The sequence below is a fragment of the Melospiza georgiana genome, chromosome 3 (assembly GCF_028018845.1).
Source record: "Melospiza georgiana isolate bMelGeo1 chromosome 3, bMelGeo1.pri, whole genome shotgun sequence".
Lineage (NCBI taxonomy): Eukaryota > Metazoa > Chordata > Aves > Passeriformes > Passerellidae > Melospiza > Melospiza georgiana.
In genome coordinates this window covers 66,907,668-66,922,609 of record NC_080432.1, presented here as the reverse complement: position 1 = coordinate 66,922,609, position 14,942 = coordinate 66,907,668, and the positions used below count along the sequence as shown (strand labels likewise).

The following is a 14,942-nucleotide window of genomic DNA, read 5'->3' as shown; positions in this document are numbered from 1 at the left end:
GATGCTGCTGGTGTGTCTCTAACTGGGACACTTTATTTTTGCCAGTGTGATACAGAGATCATTATGGAATGATGGTGAAAAAAAAGATGAATTGGTTTGTTTCCAGGTAACTTAAAATTTTGCACTATTTGTGACCAGGTTTTTTCAGCCTCTACAGGAAGCAGTTTTAATATAGAAAATATGTTACAAGAGAAGTTTCTTGGCAGTTGAAGAAGTGACAGGGCTTCTGTTATAGAGCTAAGTTTGCATTCCAATTACCCTGATGCTAAATATATGCCTTTAGGAATTCTGCATAAATTGGCTCTAGCTAGGGGCTTTCCCCTGTTTTCTTATTTTAATTAAGACCATTTTTACCTATTAAAAAAAAAAAAGAAAAGTTAGGCTTGAAAAGAGAAGATGCTCAATTAATCAGTAAGCTACCTGCTGTGAAGCTAGAAACCAACAAATACAGAAAATCAGTGCTTGGCACTGCTTTTTAGTGTCCCAGTCTGCTATATTGTCTTGTAAGTAGGGTGACTGATTCTCTCCTTTTTCTGAACCCTTGCTGGTGTGGCAGAAGGAGATAGCTTAAAACTCTGGCAAATATTTCTCAGTGTGGACAGAACTTTCTGAACCTCCCTTTGTTGAAATTTCATGTTATGGCTATGGGAAAGGAAAACAGCTAATTGTTTTTGTTTGCCTGGTGGAATTTTCCATTCATTTACTCTTTTATGCATCTTTATTTCAGTAATCTACCAATTTTGTCAATGATACTTGGTTTTGCGTCCCCCTGTCCATGTCTCACCTCCTCCCCAATTTTATTCATCATGAACTCAGACACCTGCAAAAAGGGAAGAAAATGGCATAAAGCCACTCAAGTGGCAGAGCACTTTGCAGAGAAGAATGGAAGATAATATTTGACAGTAGTTCAGGATGAGAGTAAGAACTGGGGGGTAGGAAGAGGAAAGGGGCTGTGTTGTCTAAAATATCTGCTAGGTTCTAATGTTACCTGAACTCTGATTTATTCTGGAATTGCTCTGGTGAGGTCAATTACAAATACCAGCAGTAAGTATAATTCAGTTTTTGAAGAGTTGTCATTTGCTTGTTTTTGGTAACAGTATAATCTCAGAACATGGTCTAGAAGTTTTACATTTGCTTCTTTCATGAATACTTGATGAAATCTAGTGTGTAAGGCTGAATTTGAGCAGTTCAGGGGCTTATTTTTGAGCTTATCTTAGAAATAGGTGATTCTTTTCAAAGGCGTTAATACCATTCCAGGTGATCTAGCAGCAGAAATTTAAGGTCATCTTTTCTCTTTATTTCCACTCCTTTTAAAGATGCTTCTAGGGACCTTTTTTCTTTGGAATGGAGGTTTCTGAAAGTTTAGAGTATCTTGTTGCAGCCTATTGATGCAATTTCTCCTTTTCAATATCTTCTAGAGGTTTGGGGTTTTTTCCTCCCTTAGCCTACCCTTGACTCCTAGTCCTGTTTTATGTTGCCTAATAACTGACATCAGTCTCCCCAAAGTCATGCTGTGTCTTTCCTTGTTAAAAGTGCATATAAGACTTGTTGTTATGAGAGTGAAAATGCAGTCACAGGAAGGTGAAGTGTTGTGCTCATGTTTGCATATCAGGTCAGCTGCTGAGCCAGGAATAGAAGTCCTGTCTCATGACTCAGTGCCCTAACCACTGGCCTGTGCCGCCTCTCTGGAGCACCAGTCTTTTCCAAGAATATAGTGGTGATGGCTATAGGAGTAACTACAGCAAATGTAGGAGCTTTGCTTCCTGCTCTGGCAGGGCTCCAAGGCTTATACACAGCTTATAAGACAAGGGGAGGAAAAAAAGCTTTCTAAAGGAGCTCCTAGATAAGTTCTGTGAAGTTACGGTTTGCTTTGCTTTGTTTAAAAACAGCAGCAAAAAAAAAAAAAAAAAAAAACAAAAAAACAAAAAAAAACCCCTAATTGCAAAGAGCTTTCCTGAAGGTTTAGGATGTGGAAAAAAGTTCCATGTGTTTGAAAGTCAAACTTTGCTCTACAAATAACCTTAAGAGCGGCCTGTGATTAAATCTTTTGTATATTCAACAACAAACTCATTTTATGCAACCGCAACTATGATAAAATTGAATTAAATGAACCTGCCTCTAAGAAAAGATACTGAATAGCTGAGTAGCACATTATTCAATGAATGGAAAACAGGGAGGCTGGCTGGAACTGCTGGGAAATGGTTTTAACATTCTATCGGGCTAAAGAGCAATTCTGTGAAATCACTGTATTTGTTTCCCCCCTACCTCCCCGCCCTCATTTTTTAAATAGCAGTGCTCTTCATACTGTCAGAATTCAGTGTTGTGACACCCCTACTCAAAAGTTATGACAGCAGTGTAATGACAGCTACTGCCTCTTGAGAATCAATCAGGCAATTAATTTTGTAAATGAAATGCTGATTATACAAAGCTTCACATGAGAGGCCCAGTGATTAAAATCAATTTAACAAATTGTTTCAGGTGGGACTTGATTAATAATTTGCCATAAATGCTGAGGATATATGACCAGCATACCTTTTTGAGTGTATGTGTGTGTGTGTTTGTGTTAATATAGAACTATATATATCACTGGGAGTGGAAAAAATCTGCAGCTAACTGTATGTACTTTTGGCTTGTGACCTAGATGTGATTGGTTATAGCTTTTTGTGGGTACTCTGTCATCCCCAGTGTCCACAATGTCACTTTCTCAGCTAGCGTTCTCTCCAGCAATTGAATACATCTAACTTTTAATTTTATATCTGTGAGTAAAGCCAAGTAGTTGAAAAAGTGTATTCAGATCCACATGAATATTAAGTTTAGGAAGTTTTTTCTTTAAAATTTAAAGTGGATGTGGGAATTTTTTCCATTTACATCCCTCCCCCCGTCACTTATATTTAGGACGTTGTGCATTTTCCCCCTCTTACTGCAATACTTCTCTGCAGGCAGCCTTCCTGCAGAGCTCCCCTCGTTCCACTCAGGGCAGAGCTCTATTCCTTGGCTGACAGACACTATTTTTAGTACATCCTTTTCTGTCCATCTAACGCCGTGTTTGTGTAAGAGCTGTACAAAGTAGGTAAGGGAATTTTTTTTTCTGAGTTCCAGATGGCAGCCATGCACAGTGAGTGAAGGTGTTTACTTGTCTAGGAAGCTGAGAACCTCATTGCCAGACAAAATAGAAGTAACTGGTATTCTGGGTGGGGCTTTGCTTTTTTAAACTTGGTTTTCTGGGTTTATGAATGGATTTTCTCTTCCTTGTTGAGCCATAGCCTTGGCTACTGAGGAGGCCTTAAAGCTTTGAGGCGTCCAATGATAAATCTAGCCTGAGAACTTTAGGTTACTATTTTGCCTTGCTATCTGCCTTGCTTTCCTGCTGGGGGTTGCTATTTTGGCAGTTGAAATGCCAGACTGAGCGCTCTGCCCATGTCTGACCGTGCTCCAGTGCCAAAGCTGCTGTATTGGTGCAAAGCCATCCAACAGAGGCAGTTCTGGGTTCACACTGGGCTGTGGATTGGAGCAGCCAAAGTGTGGTCGTGATATGGCAGCGCATAGGAGAAGCAGCTGGAATGAGTGACCTGTTCTATAGTGGCAGATAAGTTTGCTAGAAGACATTTTAAAGAACCCCTGAATTCTGCTGTGTTTGAAATTGCTGCAGACTTGGTGAGGAGGGGAGCAGAGCTTCTGCATGCCTGAAGAAAAGTGGGCATCCTTCTTTGCAGAGGCATCCAAGTTGGAGAAAACTAACCTAAAGACAGGACTGTAATTCCTGAGTACTTCCTGGAAAAAGTTCGATATTTTAGAAAGTGGGTTACTGGACAAAACGGAATGTTCAGGTGTGATGAGGACAGATGACACACATTAAGCTGACTTCAGAGTAACCTGTTAGCTGTCAGTAGCTGGCAATGACAAAGGCAACTTGAGGGGCAGCGGTTCTGGGCTGTATATCCATGTGAACTTGTCAGACACCTAGGATTGTTTTGGCCATCAGCTGTGTTAATGTGTATAATTGTTTCTTGATGTTGTATTAACCTTTGCATGCACTTGTAGTGGCAACTGAAGAGGTTAGTTATGTACACTTCATTAAAAACAGGTTTCTTTTCTTTGCAATGTTTGTTGTGATTTGTTCTTTTAGTAGTTGTTTAGTTTTATCTATATGCAAAATTATAAATAGAGAATGGCTGTTACACAGGCTTTACAGGTTGTATGTGTTAAAGAGGACTCGGAAGAAGGTTGAAAAACAGTATATCCTTCTACCTCACCCTGCAGAAACAGTTGCTTGTATAAAGTATTTGTAAATGGTCTAGGCAAGTAGTAGTTGATTCTTTGTGGGGCATAGCTTTGATGTTTTTTTTCTTTCGCCTTGTTAATTACTTACTTTCTGTTTTGAGTGGGAAATAATCTTTCTGATGTCTCCCTGCAGCTGAAATCAGACACTATGCAGAGCCTTTAAGACAAGCAAAATGGCTATTTATGTTAAAACTCTGCTAGTGTGTGCTTCTTCATTTACTGGATTTTCTTTCATCATAGACTTATGTTGAACTCAGCTTTTTGGTTTTGCTTATTACTTATTGTGTTTGAGCAACTGCCTTTTAAAATTAAAATTCTAGTAAAAGAGACAGTAGATTTCCTTTTTCAAAAAAATAGAAAGCATGTTTACTATTCACCTCTCAGACTTTATTATTAATGTTAGAATTTAATGCTGTACATTCATACTTTTATTAATGTTAGAATTTAATGCTGTACATTCATACTTTTTTAATAGTTGCTTGCAACTTTCTTAAGTGGATATTGAAACACACTTGACGAGAGTTGTTTTGATACTCCCTCTTTTGTCACGTAAGAATGTTGGCTGAGGCGTCCTTGTACATGTTCATACAAATGATGACATTATCTAGGAGTGGATTATCTTTTCTGCAGTTCCATCCTCAAGCCAGCTGTGTCATTGTATTATAGTGAATACTTGTGATTATCTTCAGCGATAAATTTGTGACTTGGTGCCTGACATAGAGTTGAGCTCCATGCCTGTCTTCCTTGCAATGTTGGTAACCGATTGTCAGCTGTCTTTACTTATTATGAGGTTTCAAGGCTTTGGTTTTTATACAGAGATGTATTTTTTTCTTTTTTTTTTCTTTCCTTTTTTTTTTTTAATATGGAGACAGAAGCTTTGGCTGCAGATCCATGAATAAACAAAGAGTTATTGTATTCATAGCTCTAGGAGTTTGAGGGGAAGCCTACTTGAGAGTGTTGAGTTCATGTTTTTTTGTTACAGGCACAAATGATGGAGCATTACTTGGGATGCTTTGTGGCTTATAGTTGCTTTAAATCGCTGCATTTGCTGTTGTCAGCCAAACTAATGCCTCTTTCAATTTTTTTTTTGTTTAAACAAGAAAGCACACTTTCACTTGAAAAGTAGTTACATCTCTCATGTAAATACTCATCTTCTAGTGAATTGCTCTGTCTGCCTTGTAGAAAAGAGCACTAGCTGAATGGGATTCACATCTAAATCCCATTGTGACCTTATTCAAGTGTCTCCCACTCCTCCCTGTCTGGAGATTTCAGTGGTGAAGGTCTTTGTGGCATCTTTAAATGGAAATGTTAGTTGAATTTTGGGACAGTGACTAGTGTTGTTCATAAATACCATTCAAATAAACATTTTGTTGTTAGAAGTGAAACACTGGTTGATAACTTAATAGTGGATAAATATATATATGTAATGTGTGCACAACATCAGTAATACCTTAAAAGTAAGAGCTGGTTTTGATCAGACTGCTTCTCAAGTTATTCTCTTGTGCAAGCTGCCTCAGATTTGAGTGTAGATGATGTAACTGGAAAACACTGGCTAAACAACTAAAGAAAATGGTAGTGTATTTTTCTGTCACTTTAGAAAAGGCAAAATTAAATCTGCACGTACTTCAGGGTGAGGTGATTTATTTGATCGTTTTGGATGGGAGGAGAGCAGGAGTGGTGGTGATACTGAGTTTGTAAGTGGGTGTAGAATATTAATTTTTTCACTTCTGCATACAGCAGAAATGTTGAATTTATGTATTTTTTTACACAAAACATTGAAAAAAGGAGCAGGTATGAGAAAAAGGTTGTCAGTTACTATTTGTAGGTAGTGTAGGTTTTTCAGTGTCCTACCTTAATGGTTGTATTGTCAATCTAAAGACTGAGAATGAAACCTTGGCCCTGTTGTAATCATAAGCAAACCTTCCACTGGGTGTTTTAAGGTGCTCATGTGGCACATAATAGGCAGGAACTCTTACAAAATGCTCTGTTCTCACAAAGCCTGATAGTACATGTGCAAATGAATCTGACATGAGATAGGCACTATTCTAAAGGGGTTATAAATTATGGTATTTGTGTGGACTGAAGCAAAGAACAAGACTGAGGTATTTTGAGGAACTGCAGATCTACTCAGTTTTAATGAAATGCAGCAAGTTGAAGAGGAGGTGCAGAATAAGAAGCAAAAGGCAGAATCCATCTAGGCTTGCCTAGAAGAATATGGCAGTAAAAAATAGCATGAGCAAACACTAGATAAACTGGCAAAATGGTAGTGTGTGTATCAGGAGTAAAACAGCACTAGAAAAAAATTGGGATGTTCTGTAAAGGCAGGAAAAGAAACAAATGGATATCGATTACTACCATGACACTAAAATAAAATTTAATAAGTGATTAAAACTTTGCACTACAGCATGTAATAGAAAGTAAAGGCATGGAAGATGTGAAAATACATGCTCATCCATTCATAGTCAAACATGAATGCTGGATTTTAGAGGAATGTGATGCAGTTAGAGCAGTGCTGTCATTTTTGGTAGATGTTAGAGAGCACTTGTGGAGTGGTTGGGTTATGATCCCTATGGCATAAAGAGGAATACATAAAGAGGGATAAAGATACATCTCATAATCATCCTGTCACTGAAAACTTGTCTTTGAAAACTATTGGAACTGATGTTAAAGAAAATATTGGAAGTTAATAAATATTAAAAGAACCTTCAGATAAGATTATTTTATGTCTCATGTAGCACCTTCTTTTAATAAGTTTTCAAAATGTCATGGATGAGAGAAAGTCTTGCTATAAGAAAGAAATCAGATAGTCTACAAAAATGATAAAGCTGAAAACTGCATGCATTAAAGCTGGAAAAAGTTACACTGAAATTTTTGCCTTCATGGGAGGGAGGACAGTACTTGATGAGCAGCTCTTCTTTCTTTCTGTAAAGTGTATGGCTCCAGGTCTTCCTCACCATACACTGTTCTTAAGACAAAATTTGTGGTTTTGTTATAGAGTTTTCAGTGGTATTGATCATGAACATATTAAATTCTAAAATCGGTTCTTTGTTGAAGAAATGATGGGGGTTTTTTGTTCATTTTTTGGTTAAAACACACAGTTTCTGAAAACACTTTCAGAGCACCTCTACCATCAAATTCAAAAGTTGTTGCAGTTGTAGATATGCAGTATTTCCTGCAATTTAAGCCCCATGATTTCAAGTCAGGATGCATTAAATTGGTAAATTTTGACCTTTTTTTGATTTAGTGAAAACTTGTGGCAGATGCAGAGGTAGAGTCCATTTCTCCCTGGGCAGCAACACAGCTGCTTTAGATGGTAGGACAGTTGTCTCCTGCATTCACTGCCTGTGTGATAAGTGAAGCCCTGCTCCAGTAGCTCACACTGGCCCCTTCACTGCCCTGTGCTGGGTGGATACCTGGAGCAGGCACATGTGCTGCCTGTCAGGATTGAAGTGTGGCTCTGGGTTTAAGACAGCTACATCTGTGAAGGAGACAGACCTAATGGTGCAAGGGCAAACTTAATTCCATGAGCTCTCAACTTCTGCAGTAATAATCTTTCTTAAGCCTGGGGGAGAGCTGGCTCTTTGGTTTTGTTTTGCCTTGCAGAAATATGTTGACAGCCACTGAGTCACTGGTAGATGTCTTCACCTTTAGCTGCACTGCATAGAGGGTTGAGATCTAATCTGAAGGGAGTCAGAAATAGCGGTGGTGACTTGCCACCCCCCATAAGGACCTACCAGTGCATAGGATGAGAAATGTTTCCTCACCAAGTCCATCTTCTCCAACAGTAGAGATCATAGGACTACTATGTTCTACAGTTTGTTCTTTCCCTGAGGTCTTTGGAGGGAGGAGGCAGCACTGATAGCTAGGGTGGGTCCCTGTGAATTGTCCCAGTAATTTGTCCAGGCACAGTCACTGCTACCTCAGTCTAGCCCTCTCATATTCAAGTATCTCCAGTCCTTGGTCCAGATTCTTTACTTGCAGTGTTCACAATAAGTTCTGAGTATGTCCCAGTCCCTTCCTCCCAGTGGCCACAGCCCCCTTGATTCCAGTGTTGTGTGAGACACTGCAGCCTCTGGTGCCTGGATTACAGCAATATCTGAGGCTCTTCATCCCTCCACCTTTCTGAACTGGAGGATATCACCTGAGGGAAAGAGGAGTGGCTCACCTGAAGAGAACATGGAGAAGTGTAGTGATGGCAGGCTGGTGAGAAGGAGGGGAAGGAAGGATGCACTGGCAGTGAGGCTCACTCTCCCAACACACACACACACACACAGAAGCTCTGCTGCTCGGAGGTCACTGTCCAAAGGACAGAGACTCTTTGGCCTGTGTCCATGTCACCTCCTGACCTTGTTTCCTCCTCTCCCCTTCAGCTCTTTCTGCCTCACTTCTGTTTCCATTGCTTTTTTAACTCATTGTCCCTCCTCCTTTGTCTGGCAAATTCAAGGCAGCTTCCATGCACTTTGTAACTCCTCTGAAAAAACCTTGCCCTGCACATGAGGATGTGCTCCTGTTTATTCCTCCTGTGCTCCCAGTCTGGTGACATTCAGGTGCTCTCTCTGACAGGGGCACATGCCTTACCTTTCATGAATGTCCAGTGTCACCCTGGGAAATTAAAATTCTCTGCCTCAAAGCATGGTGTTCAAGAGGTATTTTCAAGTGTTTTATGTGAGAACATAAACGATGTATTTTTCTGTGACCTCATTCTAAGACATAGCTGAACTGTTTCTGCTGAATTTTCCAGAGAATTTCAGCCTCAGGCATACATATGCCCTGGAAAATTTCAGCCTAAATGCTTGAAGTTTGGCAAAGTTTATATGCACCTGAAAGTAGTCTTAATAATGGATAATGTCAGATTGTTTTAGCTGTGTAGCTATCTGCATTGTTTATATTTAAGAGTTGGATGCAGAAAAGAAAATATTACACTCAAAATTAATCAAACTTGAATTTAAGTAATGTGCTTATTGGAGATGAGACTTGGAAATTATACCCTGATACAGAAGATGGTAGCAATGAAAAGTGCTGTTTGGCTTCATGGGCATCTAATGGAGGAAGCTCAAGACTCACTTTGAATAAGGATTTATGCTTGAGAAGAAAAATATGACAGGTGATGCACCGAACATTAAAACACAGAAGTAAACATAGATAAAATACTGTGGTCTATAGGAGGAAATGTAAGTTTTCCCCTGGGACACTGTAAAAAGGAATCTATAAGGCTTAGCCTTTTTTTTTTAGTTGAAACTGTGGTGAGAGTGCATGATGGCCTAAAAAAAACCAAAACTGAGAATGTTGTTGTGGATCAGGTGATCTGCAGTGGTTGAGGAACCATTGATTTTGAAAAGTATGAAATATAAATAGTAAATTACCCAGAGACATTTAGTGGCAAAGATAGAAACTTCTAATCTGGCTATAGAGCAGGCAAACAATAAAAGGAAAATTGCTGAGTAATACTTTTCCAAAATTAGCAGTGAATGTGGAATTTGCTATGGTAGCAAAAAAGGGCAGTCCTCTTCTGAAGTGAATGGAGATTCCTGTAAGGAAGAGGTTATGATTTCCATCTCCTCAGGTGTAGTGTGCCCATAGTCAGAATACTTTATTAGTTTTGGGCAGGAGGGGGATATTTGCCACTTTCATGAAGATGAGATTGTGATAGGCTTTTTGAAAGCTTCCCTGAACATTCTTCCATTAATCTAACCAGAACTCAGGAATTAAAAAATGGATGTCATATTAACAATATAGGGCTGCACTTCACTGAAGTATGGTATTTTTTCTGGTTCAGTTAGTTCTCAGTAATAAAACATGAGAGTAATACTACACAATGGTTGACACCTGTCCTGAAACTGTTACAGGGCTTGGTAAGTGCTGCCAAAAAGTCTAAAAATAAAACTTCTCTCCCTTGCCTCCCTTCCCCCTCCATGACTGGTTGCAGTTTGGATTTTCTGAGGTCTATTAAGGAAGCAAATAAACTTTCATGTAAAATGTGGGTTATGACTTGCTTTTTGATCTGGAAACTTATTAGTGTGCATGAAAGCAACAGGAAAATGCTGAAATGCAGTGTTCTGTGTGCATTGCACTTCTTGGAAACTTTATTTTCTTTCCAGTTTCTCTTTTTTTCTGATGTGAGAGAACATGACAGCATAGATATTTTCTCAAGGTTAAGTGACTTGTCCACTGTTTGTGTCTCTCTTGATATATATTTATATTTTTTGGTGGTTTTTTTTTAACGTTAAGGCCAGTGATGCTAATCAGTGTGCAGCAAGTACATTTAATTATATCTTAAGCTGAAATTTTTTGGGGAGATTTTCTGCTCTCTGTCTGTATAGGTAACAGTTAGCCTCGAGTTATAGTGCAAAATATTTTCTAAAGTTGTTTTAAATGGAATGGAAGTCCCAGACTTACTACTCAAAACCTCATCTAATTAATCAGAGAACCCAGGGTATGGTACTTTGCCAGTTTGTCCGTCGAGTCAATATTTGATGTGTAAAGCACTGAGAAAACACTCGTATCATTCGCCCGCAGTGAGCATGACGATTCTGACCTTTTTCTTTGCATGTCTTAAATATTCCTTTGCTTGTGTTTGCCAACAGGGCAGCCCGATGGACCCGATGGTGATGAAGAGGCCGCAGCTGTACGGCATGGGCAATAACCCTCACTCTCAGGCACAGCAGAGCAGCCCCTACCCCGGGCAGTCCTACGGCCCTCCCGGCCCCCAGCGCTATCCCGTGGGAATGCAGGGCCGAGCCCCGGCAGCCATGGGAGGAATGCAGTATCCACAGCAACAGGTTTGTGCAGGATTTTTCTGGGTTGCTTTGGTTTCCCTCCTCTCTTTCTCTTCCCTGCTGACATTCCGGTAAATACAGAGGGGCGAGAGAAAACCCTCAGAAATAAGTATTTCTTGTGCAAAAAGAGGATGAAGGGCTGTTTTAAAACTAAAGAAATTATGTTCACAGTGTGAATGTTTTCTGAAATCCCTTACAGTTTGTACAGGGTTTAGTTTGTTGCTGGGATCTTTCTGGAGAGAGAGAAGTATGTCAAATGGCATGAGTTTTCTTTTTTTTTCCAGTTGACAACACTTAGTCTCGCATATTTTTTGGTTCTTTTCTTTGCTGCTGTTGCTATTTTGTTCTTGGTTTTTTAGGGTTTTTTATGTTCTCTTTCTCTCCGGCTTACACACACTTAAATGTAAGATGAAAACCTAGAGCTGACATCAGTACATCAAGGCTAGTGTAGTCCAGTGCATACAAAAGTGGTAGATATTTATATCATCTGTTTGTTGTTGTGGTGGTTGGTTTTCTTTTTTCTCCTCATTTTGATAGGAGTCTGTAGCTTTTCTTATTTTTTTTCTTTTACCAAGTCTTTAAAGACAGGATTTTTTTTATTGTATCAGAGTACATAGAAAGGTAAGGATCTTCTTTTTATCTTCTTGGATTTCACTGCTGATGGAGACCTTTTGCTTTTTTCCTACCCTTTTTAAGAAGGTCAATCTCAATGTGCATACCATGTACTAAGGAAAATACAGCAGTTTTCAAGAGGGAGGGATAAACTGAGATTATCAAGAAGTTTAAGTTAGGCTATTTTTTTTTTAAATTAGGGATATGAGCGTAGGCAGGGAGAGCTCTACGCTGCCTTGTGAGCAGAACAGCTTAGTAACTTGATCATTAATGGGAAAGAATATTTGTTTTGTGCAACTGAGCAGTCGCAGATTAGTTTCTTTTTCTATTTATTGTTTAATATAGAAAATAAGGTAAAATTTTGGACTCCTGGCAGATAGGTTTCTGGCCAATTCTTGTTATTAACCATCCAGTAGGACAAGATGTTAATCAGGCAGGTAATTAAATAACAGTTTCAAATATATTATAATATCATTATCACAGGTCTTAATTTTTATTCTTTTCTGTTGTTAAATAGATACTTACTGGTAAGAGATTATTTAGTTTAGAAATGCCAAACTGTATATTAGGTTGCTAGATGCAGGCAGCAAAGCATTTTGCCAGTTGCAAAAGGGAGTTGAAATTGAATAAAGGAGGCTTTATTTTCCTCTGTGTATCTGTAACCGAAGTGAAGTTATTAAAACACGTTTTTAATTTAAAAATGAGTTATTCTGTGTTACGGCGACGAGTGTTGAATTTTCAGAGCGTTCGCTAATTGCTGGGTAATGGTGAATGAGCCGTCAGGCGGCAGTGAGCTGGCGGCGCCATTGGCTGCCGGCCCCGTCCGTCCCCTCACAGCGCTGCCCTCCCTCCGCGGCAGGGCCGGCCCAGCCCAGGGCTCCTGGCGAGCAGGGCCCGGTAATTATGACATTGAGCTTTCATTGAACGGACATCACCACCTAGGCATGGTTGTGTTTTGGACAGCTTCCAGAGCTTCGTGTGTTTGGTTTGTGAACCTCTAATGATCTGAATCCAGTTCTTTTCATATTGCTCATATATTACCACCTTTCTACAAAGGATTAAAATGCAGGAATGCAGGTTTGCAAATTGAATTGCCAACTTACCAGCTGAGTGGTAAGTTGTCTTTGGCACAGGATGCCACAGTTTGATTCCTGGCTGGATTTTTACTCCTGTGACATGAATATTAAGTAAGGAGAGCCTAGCTACGCTTGTTAAAACTGTGTAGCACGTACCTACTTTAGATATCATATATATATATATAAAATACATAATATTGCCAGAAGTTTCAGAAGATGAATCTCAGCACTTTCTGGAAATCGGGCTGCTTTACAGTGTCACATTGAATTTATCAAAAGCGCAAGGCACTTCCAGAAACTTGATTGGTTAAAAAATACTGGGCCTTAGACACATACTGTGCTCAGATTTAAGTATTGTGCACAGATAGCACTGAGTAGATGGATTATGAGGGTGGAAGTGCCACACTGTAGGAAGGGTGGGAAGCATCAATGGGAGAGATTGTTCTTATTTTAAGTTATAGTTTGCTGTTGCTCAAAGATAGCTGAGGGTGTCAGCTCTGTTTCCTTGGATGAAACAAGAAGGCTTTTTGTTAAACTGTGAAGATTTCTGAATTTTGAAGAAGACCTTGAAATGTTAAGTCTGGCTCTTTGTCAGCAAGTGTTGTGGCTTGAGGTTAGAACCATGGGACTTGACAGATTTTAACTTGCAGACTCTGCTGCAGGATGCTGCAAATGAAGAAATAAAGAGGAAAAACAGCACCCTAAAGATTGAGCTAAAATTAATGAAAGTGGTAGAATTGAAGATAATTGCCTAGATGTAGTTAGCTGGTCTATGTCATATTGCAGCAGAGAATAGTGTGTTCCGGCCTGCAGCCCAGAGGTGGAAGAGCTCTCTCTCAGGAAGGGAGGCCTCTGGCATAAGAAGTAAAAGATTAAAGAGGATAAAAAAGATGAAATGGTATCAACTGCAGTCAGCCTACATATCTGCAGCATGGGTGTCAAGCGCAGCCTGCTAACCAGTTTTAAAAGGGGTATCTATGAAATGCTGCAGTCATTCTCTTACAACTGCTGTTTGGTCTAGGCATGCTTGACACCAAACATGAAGGTGCAAATAAATCCCCAGATTCTCTTAAAATTCCGTGTGGAAACTGCAGGATATTGAAGTGACTATGGAAGGTAAGAGATATGTTCTGCTAAGGACTGAAGAGAGAAAGCAGATCCTCTAAGTGTTTGGAACTCATCTCTGATGAGTTATTGATGGTGAGCCCCAGCACAACACACTGAGCTTTACATAAGGGACACAATTTGAAATCCAGGCAATCTCTTTACACTAAATCAGCTAAAGATAAAGGGGTCTAGATATATAAATGGCCATATAGGAAAGGAAGGTTGGTTGTAAATAAAGTAATGGTAACCTGAGATTTTTCCTTTATTTTCTGACAGTTAACAGCAGAGATGCAGATTAGTCATGTGAACATGGGTCATAGCCTCCTGGGACAAATTGTTAAGCAGTTTGAAGAGTGCTGCAGCATTTTGTAATATTTTGAAGGCATGTCCAGTTAATTGAGTGTGAATCAAATAAATATATAAAGTCTCTGGACTGATTTGACACCTATATAAAAGGAAAAGTATGAGAAAGGAAAGTGATAAAAAAGAGTCATATGCTAAATTTATAGGATTGCAGACAACATATCTCTTGTCAATGGAAAATTAATTACTTAGAAAGAGATTTTTATATTGTTAGGAAACTTGAGATTTTGTTTCTTTCCCATTCACCTTCAGTGGGAGAGGGGGGAAGAAGGCAAGTGAAAGCAGGGAGCAAAATGACCTGTGCCGATGTTGTCAGTCTTTATGAATGGAACACAAGTTGCAGCAAGGTTTTAAAATGCTGTTCTTGCCTGTAAGTCTTAATACTGCTATCTCATAATCTTGTGAACTCTCTCTCCCGGTTTGCATGGGTTGAATGTAATTTTTGGGTTATTAGCACTCCTTACCCAGGGAATGTATGTAAAACCAGAAAGCAGAAAAATATTGTCTCAGATTTAGCTTTCAGTTTCTAATATCTTAGATATCACTTGGAATTACAAAGAAATGATGTCAAAACTGAAAATCCTAATATGCAGGGATAGCTAGCACCTGAAAACTTCAGGCTTGATTTTACAATACATCTCACTATGAGTGAAATACTATCTGAGTAATAAGATCTGATTAGAACGACAATAATTTGCTTTTCATTTAACTTCTTTTTTGCCTCACA

At 39.2% G+C, this 14,942-nt stretch overlaps 1 protein-coding gene across 1 annotated transcript in view; it reads left to right on the top strand.

Moving 5' to 3' along the window:
* The window catches only part of ARID1B (AT-rich interaction domain 1B), a 324,972-nt gene that overhangs the window by 21,305 nt on the left and 288,725 nt on the right, over positions 1–14,942 (top strand). The window contains exon 2 of the mRNA XM_058019477.1: positions 10,866–11,060. Within this exon, the coding sequence (XP_057875460.1) occupies positions 10,866–11,060 (195 nt within the window). The remainder of the gene's footprint in view (positions 1–10,865; positions 11,061–14,942) is intronic.